Here is a 22,609-nt window from a genome sequence, read left to right as displayed (position 1 = left end):
TTCTTGAAGTTCCGGGTACCAAGTCCTTCTTGGCCAATCCGGAACCACTAGTATCGTTCTTACGCCTCTTTGCCGTATAATTCTCAATACTTTTGGTATGAGAGGCAGAGGAGGAAACACATACACTGACTGGTACACCCAAGGCGTTACCAGCGCGTCCACAGCTATTGCCTGCGGATCTCTTGACCTGGCGCAATACCTGTCCAGTTTTTTGTTGAGGCGAGACGCCATCATGTCCACCATTGGTCTTTCCCAACGGGTTACCAGCATGTGGAAGACTTCTGGATGAAGTCCCCACTCTCCCGGGTGAAGATCGTGTCTGCTGAGGAAGTCTGCTTCCCAGTTGTCCACTCCCGGGATGAACACTGCTGATAGCGCTATCACATGATTCTCTGCCCAGCGAAGAATCCTTGCAGCTTCTGCCATTGCACTCCTGCTTCTTGTGCCGCCCTGTCTGTTCACATGGGCGACTGCCGTGATGTTGTCCGACTGGATCAACACCGGTTTTCCCTGAAGCAGAGGTTCTGCCTTGCTTAGAGCATTGTATATTGCTCTTAGTTCCAGAATGTTTATGTGAAGAGACGTTTCCAGGCTCGTCCATACTCCCTGGAAGTTTCTTCCTTGTGTGACTGCTCCCCAGCCTCTCAGGCTGGCGTCCGTGGTCACCAGGATCCAATCCTGTATGCCGAATCTGCGGCCCTCCAATAGATGAGGACTCTGCAACCACCACAGAAGAGACACCCTTGTCCTTGGAGACAGGGTTATCCGTAGGTGCATCTGAAGATGCGACCCTGACCATTTGTCCAACAGATCCCTTTGGAAAATTCTTGCGTGGAATCTGCCGAATGGAATTGCTTCGTAAGAAGCTACCATTTTTCCCAGGACTCTTGTGCATTGATGTACAGACACCTTTCCTGGTTTTAGGAGGTTCCTGACAAGCTCGGATAACTCCTTGGCTTTTTCCTCCGGGAGAAAAACCTTTTTCTGAACCGTGTCCAGAATCATCCCTAGGAACAGCAGACGAGTTGTCGGCATTAACTGGGATTTTGGAATATTCAGAATCCACCCGTGCTGTTTTAGCACTTCTTGAGACAGTGCTAATCCCATCTCTAGCTGTTCTCTGGACCTCGCCCTTATTAGGAGATCGTCCAAGTATGGGATAATTAATACGCCTTTTCTTCGAAGAAGAATCATCATCTCGGCCATTACCTTTGTAAAGATCCGAGGTGCCGTGGACAATCCAAACGGCAGCGTCTGAAACTGATAGTGACAGTTTTGTACAACGAACCTGAGGTACCCCTGGTGTGAGGGGTAAATTGGAACGTGGAGATACGCATCCTTGATGTCCAAGGATACCATAAAGTCCCCCTCTTCCAGGTTCGCTATCACTGCTCTGAGTGACTCCATTTTGAACTTGAACTTCTTTATGTACAGGTTCAAGGACTTCAGATTTAGAATAGGCCTTACCGAGCCATCCGGCTTCGGTACCACAAAAAGAGTGGAATAATACCCCTTCCCTTGTTGTAGAAGAGGTACCTTGACTATCACCTGCTGAGAGTACAGCTTGTTAATGGCTTCCAAAACCGTCTCCCTTTCGGAGGGGGACGTTGGTAAAGCAGACTTCAGGAAACGGCGAGGTGGATCCGTCTCTAATTCCAACCTGTACCCTTGAGATATTATCTGCAGGATCCAGGGATCTACCTGCGAGTGAGCCCACTGCGCGCTGTAATTTTTGAGACGACCGCCCACCATCCCCGAGTCCGCTTGAGGAGCCCCAGCGTCATGCTGAGGCTTTTGTAGAAGCCGGGGAGGGCTTCTGTTCCTGGGAAGGAGCTGCGTGTTGCTGTCTCTTCCCTCGACCTTTGCCTCGTGGCAGATATGAATAGCCCTTTGCTCTCTTATTTTTAAAGGAACGAAAGGGCTGCGGTTGAAAAGTCGGTGCCTTTTTCTGTGGGGGAGTGACTTGAGGTAGAAAGGTGGATTTCCCGGCTGTAGCCGTGGCCACCAAATCTGATAGACCGACTCCAAATAACTCCTCCCCTTTATACGGCAAAACTTCCATATGCCGTTTTGAATCCGCATCACCTGACCACTGTCGCGTCCATAAAGCTCTTCTGGCCGAAATGGACATAGCACTTACCCGTGATGCCAGTGTGCAGATATCCCTCTGTGCATCACGCATATAAAGAAATGCATCCTTTATTTGTTCTAACGACAGTAAAATATTGTCCCTGTCCAGGGTATCAATATTTTCAATCAGGGACTCTGACCAAACTACCCCAGCACTGCCCATCCAGGCAGTCGCTACAGCTGGTCGTAGTATAACACCTGCATGTGTGTATATACTTTTTTGGATATTTTCCATCCTCCTATCTGATGGATCTTTAAGTGCGGCCGTCTCAGGAGAGGGTAACGCCACTTGTTTAGATAAGCGTGTTAGCGCCTTGTCCACCCTAGGAGGTGTTTCCCAGCGCTCCCTAACCTCTGGCGGGAAAGGGTATAATGCCAATAATTTCTTTGAAATTATCAGTTTTTTATCAGGGGCAACCCACGCTTCATTACACACGTCATTTAATTCTTCTGATTCAGGAAAAACTATAGGTAGTTTTTTCATACCCCACATAATACCCTGTTTAGTGGTACCTGTAGTATCAGCTAAATGTAACGCCTCCTTCATTGCCAAAATCATATAACGTGTGGCCCTACTGGAAAATACGGTTGATTCGTCACCGTCACCACTGGAGTCATCGCCTGTGTCTGGGTCTGTGTCGACCGACTGAGGCAAAGGGCGTTTCACAGCCCCTGACGGTGTTTGAGTCGCCTGGACAGGCACTAATTGATTGTCCGGCCGCCTCATGTCGTCAAACGACTGCTTTAGCGTGTTGACACTATCCCGTAGTTCCATAAATAAAGGCATCCATTCCGGTGTCGACTCCCTAGGGGGTGACATCCTCATATTTGGCAATTGCTCCGCCTCCACACCAATATCGTCCTCATACATGTCGACACACACGTACCGACACACAGCAGACACACAGGGAATGCTCCTAACGAAGACAGGACCCACTAGCCCTTTGGGGAGACAGAGGGAGAGTTTGCCAGCACACACCAAAAGCGCTATATATATATCAGGGATAGCCTTATAATAAGTGCTCCCTTATAGCTGCTTTGTTATATCAAATTATCGCCATAAATGTGCCCCCCCCTCTCTGTTTTACCCTGTTTCTGTAGTGCAGTGCAGGGGAGAGACTTGGGAGCCGTCCTGACCAGCGGAACTGTGAGAGGAAATGGCGCCGTGTGCTGGAGATAGGCCCCGCCCCTTTTCTGGCAGGCTCGTCTCCCGCTATTTAGAGAAATTAGGCAGGGGTTAAATATCTCCATATAGCCTCTAGGGCTATATGTGAGGTATTTTTAGCCTTTATAGGTAATCATTTTGCCTCCCAGGGCGCCCCCCTCCCAGCGCCCTGCACCCTCAGTGACTGCCGTGTGAAGTGTGCTGAGAGGAAAATGGCGCACAGCTGCAGTGCTGTGCGCTACCTTTTGAAGACTGCAGGAGTCTTCAGCCGCCGATTCTGGACCTCTTCTGTCTTCAGCATCTGCAAGGGGGCCGGCGGCGTGGCTCCGGTGACCATCCAGGCTGTACCCGTGATCGTCCCTCTGGAGCTTGATGTCCAGTAGCCAAGAAGCCAATCCATCCTGCACGCAGGTGAGTTGACTCCTTCTCCCCTCAGTCCCTCGCTGCAGTGATCCTGTTGCCAGCAGGAATCACTGTAAAATAAAAAACCTAGCTAAACTTTTTCTAAGCAGCTCTTTAGGAGAGCCACCTAGATTGCACCCTTCTCGGCCGGGCACAAAATCTAACTGGAGTCTGGAGGAGGGTCATAGGGGGAGGAGCCAGTGCACACCACCTGATCGGAAAAAGCTTTACTTTTTGTGCCCTGTCTCCTGCGGAGCCGCTATCCCCCATGGTCCTTTCAGGAACCCCAGCATCCACTAGGACGATAGAGAAAGGTAGATAGAGACTTTAGTGCTGTATTACCCGTACTCAGTAGAGTGGGATACAGGGAGACTCACCTCACTTCCAGGACCGATCAATACGTTAATGAACGCCAAGTGGATCCAGACGCTAATAGTGTACACTGCCGCTCCAAGAACCTATAGTGAACACATATACTCAGTGAACACATACGCACCCGTCACAAAGCCACCTAAGCTGCGACTGGGTCCCCGTCGCGTACAGCGTCTGAGATGGAAGCAGGAAACAGTTCATGGCTGGAGACTCAGTGGAAACTGGTCATGAACTGGGGGCAGGGGCGACCAGGAGAGCGTCTGACTCCCCACTGCTGACGTCAACCCTAGGGATCGCGGCCTCATACTATTCCTGAAGCCTCTGATCCATAAGGCCTAACGCTGGTGCACTCGAGGTGGCAGTCACGTCAGCGACTGTTTGGTAGTCTCCTCCCAAAACAGTGCGGCTGTGTCCGTATTCCCCTTCTAAGCGGAACCAATGCCTTACCTTCTCCCCGTGCTCCGGCCACAGCCTGGTAACGTCTGCTGGCCCTGCTAGTATATCCGACAGACGCCTGTCGAAACAGCACTGTACTCGTGGGTAAGCGTTGTCGTGACCCGGTGGAGAGTAGTTGGAGCGACTCTTTCTAAGGTACGTATAAGACGCTTTTTAGAAAGATCACTTACGAAAAAATAGTAAGACTATAAAAATAAAATAAGAAAGTTTAGGGCTGCTAAAAACCAGCAGCCCTCTGAACATGGTCCGGCTCCTGCAGCACCAAACAAAAAACTGATTTTCCTGAGCCAGGAGGCGGGGATATATGAACGGGCCCGTTGCATGCTGGGAGGCCGAAAAGCTTTGAACGATTGGTGCAAATCCACTGTTGCTTCATCATATCCCAATGTTATCCTGTGGACCCTGCTGGAGAAACCCTCTATGATGTTACCAGACCATTTAACAATGGCCCTAGTGGTCCAACCACAAGCAATAGTGGGTCTCTGTGCGATTCCCACTGCAGTGTAAATGGATTTGAGTGTAGTCTCAATTTTACGGTCAGCAGGGTCTATTAAGGATATAGCACCAAGAATAGGTATCACAATCTTACCTGACAGCCTAGACACAGAGGCATCCACAATTGGAGGATTCTCCCACACCTTCCTATACTCAGGGAGGAAAGGAAAGAAGGAGTTTAGCAACCGCTAGGGGTTTGAAATTTAAAAAGTGTTTTTAATTCCAAAGAGACAGGAAAGGTGGCAGAACAATTTTGTTTTACATTAAAGAAAGACTCCTCTTCAGGTTCAGCCTGTTTATTAGGGATATTCAGGACCTCCCTAATAAAATAGATAAGGGCTTCCACTCCCTGTCTCCATTATCCCCCTCAACTTTCCCTTCCTCCAAATCTGGCATATAATTATCAGAGTCAGATTGGAGCACATGGGGCAATGTGCGTTTCTGAGAAACCAACAGAGGGGGCTGAGAGGCAGATCTGCGTACAGAGAATCATTCATAAATTTCTTAAACACCTGTCTTTCCAGCCTGGCAGTAGCCAGTTCAGATGATATGGTAGGCATCATCCTTTTTATTGAATCTAGCCATTCTGGTTCCTGTGTGCTGCTTACCTGTTAAGGGAGACTGCATTGAGCACACAGCAGAGATACCTCTGTGGAGGAAAACTTTGCCACAAGACTGCCAACAAACCTTCTTGGCTGACATGTTCATACAGCAGAACACACACACACACGAGCAGTGAATAACAGAGAGACCCAGTGTACGCCTGGATGGAGTGAGACAGAGAAGTAGAGAACCAGCACACCGCTGCCTCTATCAGCTAAAACAATGCTTTGCCGGGCAGAAACTAGAGCCTTAATAAGGTAACTAGTTTATATACCGTATATACTCGAGTATAAGTCGACCCGAATATAAGCCGAGGCACCTAATTTTACCACAAAAACCTGGGAAAACTTATTGACTCGAGTATAACCCTAGGGTGGGAAATGCAGCTCTAGCCGTACACAACCCTCATACTGCCAGATATGTCCGCACAGTGCCAGATATGAACTCACACTGCCAGATATTCCCCCACAGTGATATGCCCTCATAGTGTCAGATATGCCCCTACAGTGCCAGATATGCCCTCATACTGCCAGACATGCCCTCATACTGCCAGATATTCCCCCACAGTGCCAGATATGCCCTCATACTGCCAGATATGCCCCCTCAGTGCCACATATGCCCCCCCCCTCCCACAAGCCAAATATGCTCCCACAGTGCGAGGTACAACTTACCCTCCCCGCTCCCCCGCTGTTTTGAGAAGGAGGACACGGCGGGCACAGCGCGCGCCTCTCCTGTGTCCCTCCTGCGTCTCCGGCAGCTGGTCTGTTAAATGTAGTGCCGGTTCGTGAGCCAATCAGAGCTCACGAACGGGTACTTCATTTAATAGACCCGCCGCTGCCGCCGGAGAGACACAGGAGAGGCGCGCGCTGTGCCCTCCGTGTCCCTCCTTCCCACTGACTCGAATATAAGCTGAGGGGGCTTTTTCAGCACAAAAAAAATAAGATTTTACTCACTGGTAAATCTATTTCTCGTAGTCCGTAGTGGATGCTGGGAACTCCGTAAGGACCATGGGGATAGACGGGCTCCGCAGGAGACTGGGCACACTAAAAGAAAGATTTGGTACTATCTGGTGTGCACTGGCTCCTCCCTCCATGCCCCTCCTCCAGACCTCAGTTAGGATACTGTGCCCGGAAGAGCTGACACAATAAGGAAGGATTTTGAATCCCGGGTAAGACTCATACCAGCCACACCAATCACACCGTATAACTCGTGATACTATACCCAGTTAACAGTATGAAATATAACTGAGCCTCTCAACAGATGGCTCAACAATAACCCTTTAGTTAGGCAATAACTATATACAAGTATTGCAGACAATCCGCACTTGGGATGGGCGCCCAGCATCCACTACGGACTACGAGAAATAGATTTACCGGTGAGTAAAATCTTATTTTCTCTGACGTCCTAGTGGATGCTGGGAACTCCGTTAGGACCATGGGGATTATACCAAAGCTCCCAAACGGGCGGGAGAGTGCGGATGACTCTGCAGCACCGAATGAGAGAACTCAAGGTCCTCCTCAGCCAGGGTATCAAATTTGAAGAATTTAGCAAACGTGTTTGCCCCTGACCAAGTTGCAGCTCGGCAAAGTTGTAAAGCAGAGACCCCTCGGGCAGCCGCCCAAGATGAGCCCACCTTCCTTGTGGAATGGGCTTTTACTGATTTAGGATGCGGCAATCCAGCCGCAGAATGCGCCAGCTGAATTGTGCTACAAATCCAGCGAGCAATAGTCTGCTTATAAGCAGGAGCACCTATTTTGTTAGGTGCATACAGGATAAAAAGAGAGTCAGTTTTCCTGACTCCAGCCGTCCTGGAAACATAAATTTTCAAGGCCCTGACTACGTCCAGTAACTTGGAATCTTCCAAGTCCCTAGTAGCCGCAGGCACTACAATAGGTTGGTTCAAGTTAAAAGCTGATACCACCTTAGGGAGAAACTGGGGACGAGTCCTCAATTCTGCCCTATCCATATGGAAAATCAGATAAGGGCTTTTACATGACAAAGCCGCCAATTCTGACACCCGCCTGGCCGAAGCCAAGGCCAATAACATGACCACTTTCCACGTGAGATATTTCAGATCCACAGTTTTAAGTGGCTCAAACCAATGTGATTTCAGGAAACTCAACACCACATTGAGATCCCAAGGTGCCACAGGAGGCACAAAAGGGGCTGAATATGAAGCACTCCCTTTACAAAAGTCTGAACTTCAGGCAGTGAAGCCAGTTCTTTCTGGAAGAAAATCGACAGAGCCGAAATCTGGACCTTAATGGAACCCAATTTTAGGCCCATAGTCACTCCCGACTGTAGGAAGTGCAGAAAACGACCCAGCTGAAATTCCTCTGTAGGGGCCTTCCTGGCCTCACACCACGCAACATATTTTCGCCAAATACGGTGATAATGGTTTGCGGTTACTTCTTTCCTGGCTTTTATCAGCGTAGGAATGACTTCCTCCGGAATGCCCTTTACCTTTAGGATCCGGAATTCAACCGCCATGCCGGCAAACGCAGCCGCGGTAAGTCTTGGAACAGACAGGGCCCCTGCTGTAGCAGATCCTGTCTGAGCGGTAGAGGCCATGGGTCCTCTGATATCATTTCTTGAAGTTCTGGGTACCAAGCTCTTCTTGGCCAATCCGGAACCACGAGAATCGTTCTTACTCCTCGCCTTCTTATTATTCTCAGTACCTTTGGTATGAGAGGCAGAGGAGGGAACACATAAACCGACTGTTACACCCACGGTGTCACTAGAGCGTCCACAGCTATCGCCTGAGGGTCCCTTGACCTGGCGCAATATCTAGTTTTTTGTTTAGGCGGGACGCCATCATGTCCACCTGTGACCTTTCCCAACGGTTTACCAACAGTTGGAAGACTTCTGGATGAAGTCCCCACTCTCCCGGGTGTAGGTCGTGTCTGCTGAGGAAGTCTGCTTCCCAGTTGTCCACTCCCGGAATGAACACTGCTGACAGTGCTAAGACGATTTTCCGCCCATCGGAGAATCCTTGTGGCTTCTGCCATTGCCATCCTGCTTCTTGTGCCGCCCTGGCGGTTTACATGGGCGATAGCCGTGATGTTGTCTGATTGGATCAGTACCGGCTGGTTTTGAAGCAGAGGCCTTGCCAGACTTAGGGCATTGTAAATGGCCCTCAGTTCCAGAATATTTATGTGTAGGGACGACTCCTGACTTGACCAAAGTCCTTGGAAATTTCTTCCCTGTGTGACTGCCCCCCAGCCTCGAAGGCTGGCATCCGTGGTTACCAGGACCCAGTCCTGTATGCCGAATCTGCGGCCCTCTTGAAGATGAGCACTCTGCAGCCACCACAGTAGAGATACCCTGGTCCTTGGAGACAGGGTTATCAGCCGATGCATCTGAAGATGCGATCCCGACCACTTGTCCAAGAGGTCCCACTGAAAGGTTCTTGCATGGAACCTGCCGAATGGAATTTTGCTTCGTAAGAAGCTACCATTTTTCCCAGGACTCGTGTGCAGTGATGCACCGATACCTGTTTTGGTTTCAGGAGGTCTCTGACTAGAGATGACAGCTCCTTGGCTTGGCTGCGGGAAAAACAATTTTTTCTGTTCTGTGTCCAGAACCATCCCCAGGAACAGTAGGCGTGTGGTAGGAACCAGCTGTGACTTTGGAATGTATAGAATCCATCCGTGCTGTTGTAGCACTTCCCGAGATAGTGCTACTCCGACCAACAACTGCTCCTTGGACCTCGCCTTTACAAGGAGATCGTCCAAGTACGGGATAATTAAAACTCCCTTTTTTCAAAGGAGTATCATCATTTCCGCCATTACCTTGGTAAAGACCCTCGGTGCCGTGGACAGTCCAAACGGCAGTGTTTGGAATTGGTAATGGCAATCCTGTACCACAAATCTGAGGTACTCCTGGTGAGGATGGTAAATGGGGACATGTAGGTAAGCATCCTTGATGTCCAGGGATACCATGTAATCCCCCTCCTCCAGGCTTGCAATAACCGCCCTGAGCGATTCCATCTTGAACTTGAATTTTTTTATGTATGTGTTCAAGGATTTCAAATTTAAAATGGGTCTCACCGAACCGGCCGGTTTCGGTACCACAAACAGTGTGGAATAGTAACCCCGTCCTTGTTGAAGTAGGGGCACCTTGACTATCACCTGCTGGGAATACAGCTTGTGAATTGCCTCTAGCACAGCCTCCCTGCCTGAGGGAGTTGTCGGCAAGGCAGATTTGAGGAAACGGCGGGGGGAAGACGCCTCGAATTCCAGCTTGTACCCCTGAGATACTACTTGAAGGATCCAGGGATCCACCTGTGAGCGAGCCCACTGATCGCTGAAATATTTGAGGCGGCCCCCCACCGTACCTGGTTACGCCTGTGGAGCCCCCGCGTCATGCGGTGGACTCAGAGGAAGCGGGGGAAGAATTTTGATTCTGGGAACTGGCTGACTGGTGCAGCTTTTTCCCTCTTCCGTCGTCTCTGTGCAGAAAGGAAGCGCCTTTGACCCGCTTGCTTTTCTGACGCCGAAAGGACTGTACCTGATAATACCATGCTTTCTTAGGCTGTGAGGAAACCTGAGGTAAAAAATTTTCTTCCCAGCTGTTGCTGTGGATACGAGGTCCCAGAGACCATCCCCAAACAATTCCTCACCCTTATAAGGCTCTAAGTGCCTTTTAAAGTCATCATCACCTGTCCACTGCCGGGTCTCTAATACCCTCCTGGCAGAATGGACCTTGCATTAATTCTGGACGCCAGCCGGCAAATATCCTTCTGTGCATCCCTCATATATAAGACTACGTCTTTAATATGCTCTATGTTGGCACCATATTCTCCCTGTCTAGGGTATTAATATTATCTGACAGGGTATCAGACCCTGCTGCAGCAGCACTATGCATGCTGAGGCAATTGCAGGTCTCAGTATAATACCTGAGTGTGTATATACAGACTTCAGGATAGCCTCCTGCTTTTTATCAGCAGGCTCCGTCAAAAAGTGGCCGTATCCTAAGACGGCAGTGCCACCTTTTATGACAAACGTGTGAGCGCCTTATCCACCCTATGGGATATCTCCCAACGTGACCTATCCTCTGGCGGGAAAGGGTACGCCAGCAGTAATTTTTTTGAAATTACCAGTTTCTTATCGGGGGAACGCACGCTTCTTCACACACTTCATTCACTCATCTGATGGGGGAACAAAACACCGGCTGCTTTTTCTCCCCAAACATAAACCCCCTTTTATGTGGTACTTGGGTTAATGTCAGAAATGTGTAACACAATTTTTATTGCCGAGATCATGCAACGGATGTTCCTAGTGGATTGTGTATATGTCTCAACCTCGTCGACACTGGAGTCAGACTCCATGTCGACATCTGTGTCTGCCATCTGAGGTAACAGGTGTTTTTTGAGCCCCTGATGGCCTTTGAGACGCCTGGGCAGGCGCGGGCTGAGAAGCCGGCTGTCCCACAGCTGTTACGTCATCCAGCCTTTTATGTAAGGAGTTGACAATGTCGGTTAATACCTTCCACCTATCCATCCACTCTGGTGTCGGCCCCACAGGGGGCGACATCCCATTTATCGGCATCTGCTCCGCCTCCACATAAGCCTCCTCATCAAACATGTCGACACAGCCGTACCGACACACCGCACACACACAGGGAATGCTCTGACTGAGGACAGGACCCCACACAGCCCTTTGGGGAGACAGAGAGAGAGTATGCCAGCATACACCAGAGCGCTATATAATGTAGGGATAAAACACTATCACTGAGTGAATTTTCCCCAATAGCTGCTTGTATAAACAATATTGCGCCTAAATGTAGTGCCCCCCCTCTCTTTTTAACCCTTTGAGCCTGAAAACTACAGGGGAGAGCCCTGGGGAGCTGTCTTCCAGCTACACTGTGAAGAGAAAATGGCGCCAGTGTGCTGAGGGAGATGGCTCCGCCCCTTTTTCGGTGGACTTTTCTCCCGCTTTTTTATGGATTCTGGCAGGGGTAATTACCACATATATAGCCTCTGGGGCTATATATTGTGATTATTTTGCCAGCCAAGGTGTTTTTATTGCTGCTCAGGGCGCCCCCCCCCCCCCAGCGCCCTGCACCCTCAGTGACCGGAGTGTGAAGTGTGTATGAGGAGCAGAGGAGCAATGGCGCACAGCTGCAGTGCTGTGCGCTACCTTGGTGAAGACTGAAGTCTTCTGCCGCCGATTTTCCGGACCATCTTCATGCTTCTGGCTCTGTAAGGGGGACGGCGGCGCGGCTCCGGGAACGAACACCAAGGACGGGTCCTGCGGTCGATCCCTCTGGAGCTAATGGTGTCCAGTAGCCTAAGAAGCCCAAGCTAGCTGCAAGCAGGTAGGTTCGCTTCTTCTCCCCTTAGTCCCTCGTTGCAGTGAGCCTGTTGCCAGCAGGTCTCACTGTAAAATAAAAAACCTAACATATACTTTCTTTCTAGGGGCTCAGGAGAGCCCCTAGTGTGCATCCAGCTCGGCCGGGCACAGAAATCTAACTGAGGTCTGGAGGAGGGGCATAGAGGGAGGAGCCAGTGCACACCAGATAGTACCTAATCTTTCTTTTAGAGTGCCCAGTCTCCTGCGGAGCCCGTCTATCCCCATGGTCCTTACGGAGTTCCCAGCATCCACTAGGACGTCAGAGAAAAGTGCTGAAAAAGTCGGCTTATACTCGAGTATATACGGTATATAATATATTGCTCCTCACTTCTACAAAACACCTGGTACCAGTATAAGGTGTGTTTTGAGAGTCCTTGGAGGAACAGCGCTTCCCTGCATGCAGCCTTTAGTATGATGCAGCAGGAATTGGCGCCTTAGAGCTGCTGATCCCACTCTCCGGAAGCCCCAACCCCTTACTGGCGCGCGGTCTCGGCATAGATTATAACGGCAACCACTCCAATTTTACAGAAAACGGGGGTTAAACCCCTTTTTCTGTTACAGCACCAGTGTGGGTACGTGCAGCAGGCAACGCAGCGTTGAGTGCCTGCCGCGCCCTTATGCCGCCATTGTAACTGGGGACCTGCTAACCGGGACCCTGGTGTCTGTACTCACCACTCCAGCGTCTTCAGCTATTTTAGGTGTGGCGGCATGCTGCTGGAGTGCACTCACACTCTGAGGATTATGCGAAACACCACCTCAGGAGCTAATGTATGTCCTGTCAGCGGGGATACAGACCATTAATTCCCCTTCCCCAAGACGCAGGCAGACTGGAGACAGCCAGTACAGCCTGAAATAATAAAATAAAGCTTTGAAGAAAACCTCTCTGGAGCTCCAGAGAATGCACTGGCTCATTGGGCACACTTTTCTAAACAGAGAGTGCAGGAGGGACAAAGAGGGAATGAGTCAGCACAATGAAGAATTTTTAAAGTGCCAGGCTACAATGTACCCTATCTATAACCCATGGTAGTAATACCATCCCAGTATCCCCTAGGACGTGAGAGAAATATGGATTGCTGGGAAGGGCATGCTCCGATTTGAATATACATAAAAACGGATATGCTGCCGAGTCATTTTATGTCTAATAATGCCAGAACTTAATGCAAAGTAATAGGAACCATTTAATAATAAAGTAAATAACTAAATAAAAAGAACTAAAGATATATTTTAATATATGACTGGCTGACGCATGTGGTCATATTTTGCCAATTAACCTAGTTTTCGTTCATGGTCTTTCCCCTGCGGGGACACTTCCACACCTCAAAGTCGTAGAGGTCATCTTTTGATGTTAATAACTGCAGGATTTTGGAAGAAATTAATCTATGGAACATTTACATCCCGGAGCCTAAATTACCAAAATGTCATTCATTCATTAATGGATTAAATAAAGGGTTTTTATTGAATTACATGACAATACCTATTTCCAGGACGTCAGTAGGGCAACACTTGCTGGAAGACTGGCTGAGAGTATTTAGCATCCGTTCAAGCATAATGATCTGCTTCTTCTGTGCCAAGCGATGGACATAAAAGTTACAAGGATCGACCATGTGACAGAGATATACAAGTTCCTGTGAAACTGTAGGGGGAAAAAGTCATTACGAATGTTAATTTATTGTACATGAAATACCCTATGGTAGGCATAAGTAAAGCTTTCTGTCGATTTGCGACAAGAAAGCAAATATTGCAATTCCTTCTTCCCTTTCTCTGAGACCCTTTCTAAGAGACGAATAAATAGGATTTTAAATACCTACTGGTAAATCCTTTTCTCATAGACCGTAGAGCATACTGTGATTCCATTTAGTACCATGGGGTATAGACGGGTCCACTAGGAGCCATGGGCACTTTAACAATTTGATAGTGGTGGCTGTATCCTCCCCTCTATGCCCCTCCTACCAGACTCAGTCTAGGAAACTGGGCCCGAGGAGATGGACAATCTTCGAGAGAAGGATATAAAAGGATAGTGGTGAAATTACGAACCAGCACACACAAACAAGAGGAAAGCTATGCTAACCAAACTTGAAACAGGAACAGCAACAGCTGAACCAACAATACTAAACCAAGTAACAGTGCAGGAAGAACAAAGCACCGGGCGGGCGCCCAGTATCCCCTATGGAATACGAGAAAAGGATTTACCGGTAGGTAATTAAAATCCTATTTTCTCTTCCATCCTAGAGGATACTGGGGTACCATTTAGTACCATGGGGAAGTACCAAAGCTCCCTAACCGGGTGGGAAAGTGCGGAGGTTCCTGCAAAATGAATTATGATCTGAGGATCTTCAATTTGGTCAAAGTGTCTAACTTGTAGAACTTAGCAAACATGTTCGAACATGACCAAGTAGCTGCTCGGCAGAGTTGTAAAGCCGAGATACCCCGGGCAGACGCCCAAGAAGAACCCATCGATCTAGTAGAGTGGGCCTGTACAGATTTTGGAACTTTCAAGCCTGCCGTGGAATAAGCATGCTGGATAGTGAGCCTGATCCAGCGTGCAATAGACTGCTTTGAAGTAGGAAACCCAATTTTATTGGGATCATAAAGACCAAACAGCGAGTCTGATTCCCTGAGACGAGCTGTTCTATTTACATACACCTTCAAAGACCTCACAATAGCCAAAGACTTTGAAGTAGCAGAGGTGTTGGTAACAACCGGAACCACAACAGGCTGGTTGATGTGAAACTCAGACACCACCTTCGTAAGAAATTGCTGACGAGTTATGAGTTCAGCTCTGTCCTCATGAAAAATTAAATCAGGATTTTGGTACTTACCGATAAATCCCTTTCTCCGATTCCACAGGGGCCACTGGAGTGTAGTTACAATGGGGAATAGTAGGTGGTAATTGGGAGCTGGCACTTTAAAAATTCTCACACTGTGGCTAGCTCCTCCCCTACTATCTCCCCTCCAAGCCAGTCTACGTAAAACTGTGCCCGATGAGAGATGGAATAAACAAACCCTAAGGTAGAGGAGGTTAATGACGCCCTGTAAACCAGGATAACCCAAACTAAACCTGGAACAGAACCTGACAAAAAACCAGGCTAGCCTGAACTCAACAAGCAGTCATATGGTGACCTGCAAACCCTTAAGCAAAAAACAAGGGGGAACAGCGCTGGGCGGGCGTCCAGTGGCCCCTGTGGAATCGGAGAAAGGGATTTATCGGTAAGTACCAAAATCCTGATTTCTCCTTCATCCACTAGGGGCCACTGGAGTGTAGTTACAATGGGGACGTCCCAGAGCTCCCAAAAACGGGTGGGAGAGCGCTGAGAGTCCTTTAAAACCTGCTCGGCCAAACTGTGATGCAGAGGCCGCAAAAGTGTCAAACTTGTAGAAATTGACAAAACGAATGTCGGTCCGACGAAGTAGCCGCCCGACAAAGTATTCATGGAGACCCCATGGGCAGCCGCCCACGAAGGTCTTATATCGCGCGTAAAGTGCGCTGAAATGGAAAACGGAGGCTCCCTAGCAACCGCCTAGAAGACTGTCTGATGGTCAGATGTATCCAACAGCCCAGCGTCTGCTGGGACCCCGGCTATTTAGCACGGGAGCATCGTACAGAGACAAAGAAGAAAAACACTTCGTTGAATAGCCGAAGACCTCTGTAGAGAGAGTCAGCGAGCCCTGACAAGCATTCAAAGAGGACCGAAAAACACTAGTGTCAGATTTATACGAAAAATAGACAACGATCGCTGAGGCCGAAGCTCAGCCGGGGGAGTTGTCAATAGAGTACTCCCTGAAAAAGAGGCCGAACTTACGGCCGCTAGGCTAATCTCTTTTGGAAGAAATACCAAAACAAAAGGCAGAGACCTAAAATTCAGGTCAGTGTGGTTTGAAGCGCAGCGGAGCAAAACCTCCCAGAGAAACCAAAGATGAATGGTAACTGAAAGAAAGGGAAAACCCCGTTCATCCTTATTATGTCCCATAAAGTCTTCCAAAAGTGGCAAAAGCGAGAAGAGGTAACAGACTTCTGAAATCGGGGCCCAGTAGGCCTAACCGACCCAGGGAACTCCTCCCTTCTGAGGTCTCGAGAACAGTCCCACGGTTAAACGAAACCAGTGTAAGATTGTACAAAGAAAAAAGGAACCTGTTGGAGTAGACAGTCCAGTCGAGGTAGGAGCCAAGGCTCCTCTACTGACAACAGGTGTATCTGTATCCTCAAGTCATGCGTGGCCCAACCAGAGCCACCGAGAGGACTAGCACGCAAAATCCCCTCCTGTGTTACCGAACATGAGGTAGAAATAGAAAAGGAGGCAGGATAGAGTAACCAGAAAACTCCCTGGAGCCCTGAGGGCATTCTCGGCTACTGCCGCCAGAGCTCACGTCCGAGAGTAGTAAAGGGTTAAAGATCGAGTCAGAACGTCCTGAGGTCGATCCGAAATCTCCGCCTACAGCGGACCAGCTGACAAAATTCCGGGGAATGTTCCCTCACCCGGGAGTCTGACCTGGTGGCTTGACCTGGAAAGAAGATCGTTGTCCCCCGCTCAGAGAGGAATGTAGGCGATCACTCATTGCGTCGCAACTTGACTGAAGGATAGAGTACCTGGTGCCGAGAAAGGAAAAATCCTCTGACGGACCATGTTGAGAAACGTCTACGAGGAGCATAAATTGGATCTGTGTCGAACCAGAAGCTTCTAGATCCTCCGGATATGCAGAAGCCACCTAATGTACAGAGTGGGATAGTAGATTGTCCCATTATGGAACCAACGTCACCTACTGCCCTTGAAAAAGAGTTATTCTGTGAACTTCCTGAACTCTGTGGGAGCGGAAGAGAGACCGAAAGGAAAGGATTGACAGTGAAAAAGAGAATCCTGTAATGCGAATCTGAGAAAAGCCCGTTGAGGAAAAACCCCACGGAAATCAGTAAACAGGCATCTTTGAAGACAAGGGACACTTAGAACTCCCTCTCTTGTTCAAACTAGCAATCACAGACTGAAAGGATTCTAAGGCCAGAATAGGCCTGGCCGAGCCAACTGGCTTCGGAACGTGAAAAGAAAACAATGGCCTGAGAACTGTCCCGATTCAAATGACATGTGAAAAACAGGGATCAACACCCTTTTCGGCTATAAGCATATGGAGCGCCGCCTGCAGTATGACTCTCTTGTCATCGTAACTCGGCCGACCCATGTTTGAGGGACTCCTGAGACGGTTGTACTCCAAAATCTAGTTTGTAACCGCACAAGCCTTCTCCCACCGACCTGCGCCTACCCTGGGACCATCCAGGTAGTAGAAAAGTCTGACCTGTAGTGGGTGTATAGGATGACCTAAAGTCAGACTGGACCGAGGATGTTGAACCTCTACTTCAGCCTTTTTTTTTTTTTTTTTTTGAGATCCCCTGGCGACGGAGATATCGCCCGTGTGGAGTCGAAAGCTTGAAGGGGCACGGAAAGAACATTTTTTTAAAGGAAAGACCGGTAAAGGTCTGTTTTGGAGCTGGGGCAGCCGTCGTAGAAAACAAAGTGGACTTATCTCCAATGGTTCAAGAAATCATGCAGAAAGTTCCTTCCCCTGAACCCTCTGCCCCATAGGTTTTTCATGTGAAAATGTAGGTTCAGAGTCTGCAGACGTGGAGACCTCCAAAGAACATAAAGCAGAATCGTGATTCTGACCTGTACCAAAGTATCAATTGAACCTGATGCGAAACATCCTGTAACCTAGAGGACAATTGTTCCACAACCTACCTGCTCAGGACAAGGTAGAAAACCCTGCTGCCGTATATGTCTTTGATGGATCCCTGAGCAAGGTTGCCTCAGGAAAACGGCAGCTTGTTGGACCGGCGATACATCGAGGGGTATACCCTGGAGAGGTTCTGATACCATTTCCTGCCGTCTGCGGGGAAAGGATAGGAAAACAAACATTGTTTGATACCTGAAATTGTGTATTCGGGTGTCTGCCGGCCGTCTACCGGAGCCTGCCCAGCTCATCTGAAACTGGACCAGTTGCTGCCATTTCGTCATCGGCTTCGAGCCCTGATGGACTTGACGTGTCCGCCTCCTTTACCTGCAGTATCAGACGAACTGCTGTATAATGCACCTGGATATTCTGAGACACTGGTTCAGACTCCCCAGAAAAGTGAGGGTTTTTTTTGGGCTCAGTGCGATCACTGCAGGATCAACAAATCGTCCAAGTACGGAAGGATCCTGACCCCTTGACGGCAGGGTGTAGCCGTCATGACCGCCATAACTTTGGTGAAGCCGTTGTCAAACCAAAGGGTAACGCCCGAAACTGGTAATGAAGGTTGCCCACCGCAAGCTTCAGGTACTGCTGATGAGACACCGTAATAGGAATATGCAGGTAGGCATCTTGTATGTCCAGGGATACCATATAGTCCCCAGGCTCCAAGGCCAGAACAATAGAGTGCTGAGTTTCCATACGAAACTTGGAGACCCGCACATACTTGTTCAAGGACTTCAGATTGAGAATGGGCCGAGAGGACCCATTCGGTTTTGGGACTAGAAACAGCGGTGAATAGTACCCCTTGCCTCTCTGAGCCAGAGTCACCTGTACTACCACTCCTGTGGTCATGTGGAAATGTACCACCGAATGTAGAGAGTTTGCCTTTGTCAGGTCCAGAGGAACATCTGTCAGGCAAAATCGATGAGGGGATAATTCTTGAAGGGTACGGCGTAACCTCGAGTGACGACTTCCCTTTCCCAGGCATCGGAAGTGGTCTTCAAACATTCCTGGGCAAAACCTAGAAGTCGGCCCCCCACCCTGGGATATCCCAGAGGGAGGCACGCCCCATCATGTGGCAGGCTTGTCAGTTTTGGAAGCAGGCTGACGGGCAGCCCAGGATCGTTTCGGTCTGGGCGTGGCAGGTCTGGAAGCACGCGCTTGCTTTGGGTACATCTGACCTTTTGCTTTACCTGGAGGACGAAAGGGCAGAGGGAAAGTACTTTTAGCCTTCTGCGTCGAAGGAGCCGCACTAGGTAGGTAAGCTGTTTTAGCAGTAGCCAGATCAGCCACAATCTTATTGAGTTTTTCTCAAAAGAGAATGTCTCCCTTGAAAGGAAGCACCTCCAGGGTTTTCTTGGAATCCATATCTACCGACCAGGATCTCAACCAAAGGATACGTCTGGCCAAGATGGACGTAGTAGCAGCCTTGGCCGCCAGCACCCCGGCATCAAATGGTGCCTCAAGGTACAGAGAAGCCGTGGTAATATATGAGAGACAATGTCGAGCATGCTCAGATGCGTTAGAAGTCAGTTCCGCCTCTATCTCCTGAGCCCACGCCTCAAAAGCTTCAGCAGCCCATGTTGCTGCAATGGTTGGCCTATGCACAGCCCCCGTTAGGGTGTAAATCGCATTCAGACAGCCCTCCACACGTCTATCCGTTGGTTCCTTCAGAGAGGTGACGGTAGTTACTGGCAGAGCAGAGGAAACTACCATGCGCGCCACGTGAGACTCTACAGGTGGAGGAGATTCCCAATTTTTACATATCTACGCTGAGAGGGGATAGCGAGCAAACAATCTCTTATTTGGTGTGAATTTTGTCCCCGGATTATCCCAGGAATCCTGACGTATGTCAACCAGGTGTTCAGAATGGGATAAAACTTATTTAACCACCTTCTTACGTTTAAACCTATATGGCTTTTTAGAGACAGCCTCAGGCTCAGGATCATCAGACACCTGAAGAATGAGCCTAACTTCCTCAACCAAATAAGGGAAATCCACCAATGACTTCCCTTCCCCATCAGAAACATCTGAGTCAGTGTCTGAGGGATCAGTATATGCACCATCCTCCTCAGAGGACGTGTCCGAGTTAACAGTGGATTGGGAGGAGGTAATGGTCTGTTTAGAAGACGACTTAGTCTTAGGTGGGCGAAAGTGACACTTAGATTTTGTCAGTGACCTGTTCAAATGCTGAAACTAAATAGAGTGCCCATGGCGGATTAATAGCAGGGATAATAAACTGCTGCAATGGCACAGGTGGTCCCACAGGGAGCGCCAATTTAGTTACAAGCGTGTTTAACAGCGTGAAAAGGTAGACCAAGATGGGTCATTTGTTGCCCCCGGTGCTACGGACCAACTGGGGGGTAAGGAACCCCCTGAACCTGAACTCTCTGCTGCCAAATTTTCCTTTCAAAATGTCTGCAGCATCAACACCACATGGTGTGGGAGAAGCCCCAGCTCCGTTACCTCTTGTAGCTGACATAATAGTAAGCACAATATTGGGCAACCTGGTACAATTTGTAGCAGCTATATGCCTAGCAAGAACTCCCCGTGAAGTGTGACTGTGGCAGCCCAACTATCGGGAGTCCAAGAGATGTACAGGGTGACTATAAATCACAAGCAAAAATACACAGCAAGTATATCTTGTGAAAAAAATCCTATATTATACAGAAAAACCTGATACACTTAGCCTCCACAGGTTAAGGAATATAGGAATAACACACTGAGTGAAATACCCAATAAGGCAGCCACGCAGCAGTTACATGCACACACACACACAGTCACAAGCGTACCATGCAGAAATTATGCACCATAAAACTGCACTGGACTAGCAATACAAAGTAATACTCTGTATAGCTATGTGTGTCAACAATAGATAGAACAAAGCACAGTAGATACTGGATGCATATCACAGGGCGTTTGTACCACACAACTCTGAATGCATGCACTCTTTCTTAAAAAACACTGTCCGAGTGACAGGTAGAATACTTAAGTGTCCTGTAAAATGCACAGCACTGGCGAGCTGGCGGCTTTACAGAGGAGAATTTGCCCCAACAGTCCCAGGAACAGCTCAGCTCCGTTTGTGATGGCTGCTGACAGGGAGTGAGGGAGAGATATGAACATTCACAGAAATGGCGCCCTGGGGCTGGGGGAGGGGCTACAGGTTAGGCCTTCTCCCCCTGCTGGCATCCTTACCGGGCGCTGCGGGCTCTGAAAATAAGATTTTAAACCTACCGGTAAATATTTTTCTCCTAGTCCGTAGAGGATGCTGGGGAATCCGTAAGGACCATGGGGTATAGACGGGATCCGCAGGAGATATGGGCACTATAAAGAACTTTAGAATGGGTGTGCACTGGCTCCTCCCTCTATGCCCCTCCTCCAGACTTCAGTTAGAGAAACTGTGCCCAGAGGAGATGGACAATACGAGGAAAGGATTTTGTTAATCTAAGGGCAAGATTCATACCAGCCCACACCATCCACACTGTATAACCTGGAATATATGCAACTAGTTAACAGTAAGTACAAAAAAAAAAGTATCAGCTAAAGACTGAACTCAACTGTAACATAACCCTTATGGAAGCAACAACTATATACAAGCCTTGCAGATTTTGGCCGCACTGGGACGGGCGCCCAGCATCCTCTACGGACTAGGAGAAAAAGATTTACCGGTAGGTTTAAAATCTTATTTTCTCTTACGTCCTAGAGGATGCTGGGTACTCCGTAAAGACCATGGGGTTTATACCAAAGCTCCAGACCGACCGGGAGAGTGCGGACGACTCTGCAGCACCGACACAGCAAACGCAAGGTCCTCATCAGCCAGGGTATCAAACTTATAGAGCTTTGCAAAAGTGTTTGAACCTGACCAGGTAGCTGCTCGGCAAAGCTGTAAAGCCGAGACGCCTCGGACAGCCGCCCAAGAAGAGGCCACCTTCCAAGTGGAATGGGCCTTTACTGAATTTGTTAACGGCAAACCCGCCGTAGAATGAGCTTGCTGTATCGTGTAACAGATCCAGCGAGCAATAGTCTGCTTCGAGGCAGGAGCGCCAACCTTGTTGGCTGCATACAGGACAAAAAGTGCTTCTGTTGTCCTAACCCGAACCGTCCAGGCTACATAGATTTTTAAGGCCCTGCCTACATCCAGCAACTTGGAATCCTCCAAGTTACCCGTAGCCACAGGCACCACAATAGGTTGGTTCATATGAAATGAAGAAACCACCTTAGGCAAAAATTGAGGACGAGTCCTCAACTCTGCTCTATCCACATGGAAGGTCAAATAGGGGCTCTTGTGAGACAAGGCCGCCAATTCGGACACCCGCCTTGCAGATGCCAAGGCCAACAACATGACCACCTTCCAAGTGAGAAATTTTAATTCAACCTTGAAGAGGTTCAAACCAGTGAGACTTCAGGAACCGCAACACCACGTTAAGGTTCCAAGGTGCCACTGGGGGAACAAAAGGAGGCTGGATGTGCAGCACTCCCTTTACAAAAGTCTGGACTTCTGGGAGAGAAGCCAATTCCTTCTGAAAGAAAATAGACAGGGCCGAAATCTGTACCTTAATGGAGCCTAACTTTAGGCCCATATCCACTCCTGTCTGTAGAAAGTGGAGAAAACGGCCCAGATGGAAATCTTCCGTAGGAGCATTCTTGGCTTCACACCAAGAAACATATTTCCTCCAGATACGGCGATAATGTTTTGCAGTCACCTCCTTCCTAACCTTTATCAGAGTAGGGATGACTTCGTCCGGAATACCTTTCCCAGCTAGAATTTGGTGTTCAACCGCCATGCCGTCAAACGTAACCGCGGTAAGTCTTAGAACACGCAGGGCCATTGTTGTAACAGGTCCTCCCTAAGAGGAAGATGCCATGAATCTTCTGTGAGCATCTCCTGAAGATCTGAATACCAGGCCCTTCGAGGCCA

At 48.9% G+C, this 22,609-nt stretch overlaps 1 protein-coding gene across 4 annotated transcripts in view; it reads right to left on the bottom strand.

The window, feature by feature from the left end:
* Positions 1-22,609, bottom strand: part of RNF17 (ring finger protein 17) — a 1,464,292-nt gene that overhangs the window by 704,918 nt on the left and 736,765 nt on the right. For all 4 annotated transcript variants that reach the window (XM_063951617.1, XM_063951615.1, XM_063951616.1 and 1 more), the window contains one exon: positions 13,451-13,609. In XM_063951617.1, coding sequence (XP_063807687.1) covers positions 13,451-13,609 — 159 coding nt within the window. The remainder of the gene's footprint in view (positions 1-13,450; positions 13,610-22,609) is intronic.

The sequence above is a fragment of the Pseudophryne corroboree genome, chromosome 2 (genome assembly GCF_028390025.1).
Source record: "Pseudophryne corroboree isolate aPseCor3 chromosome 2, aPseCor3.hap2, whole genome shotgun sequence".
Classification (NCBI taxonomy): Eukaryota; Metazoa; Chordata; class Amphibia; order Anura; family Myobatrachidae; genus Pseudophryne; species Pseudophryne corroboree.
The sequence above is the reverse complement of the archived record's forward strand: the minus strand, read 5'-3'. Positions and strand labels throughout refer to the sequence as shown.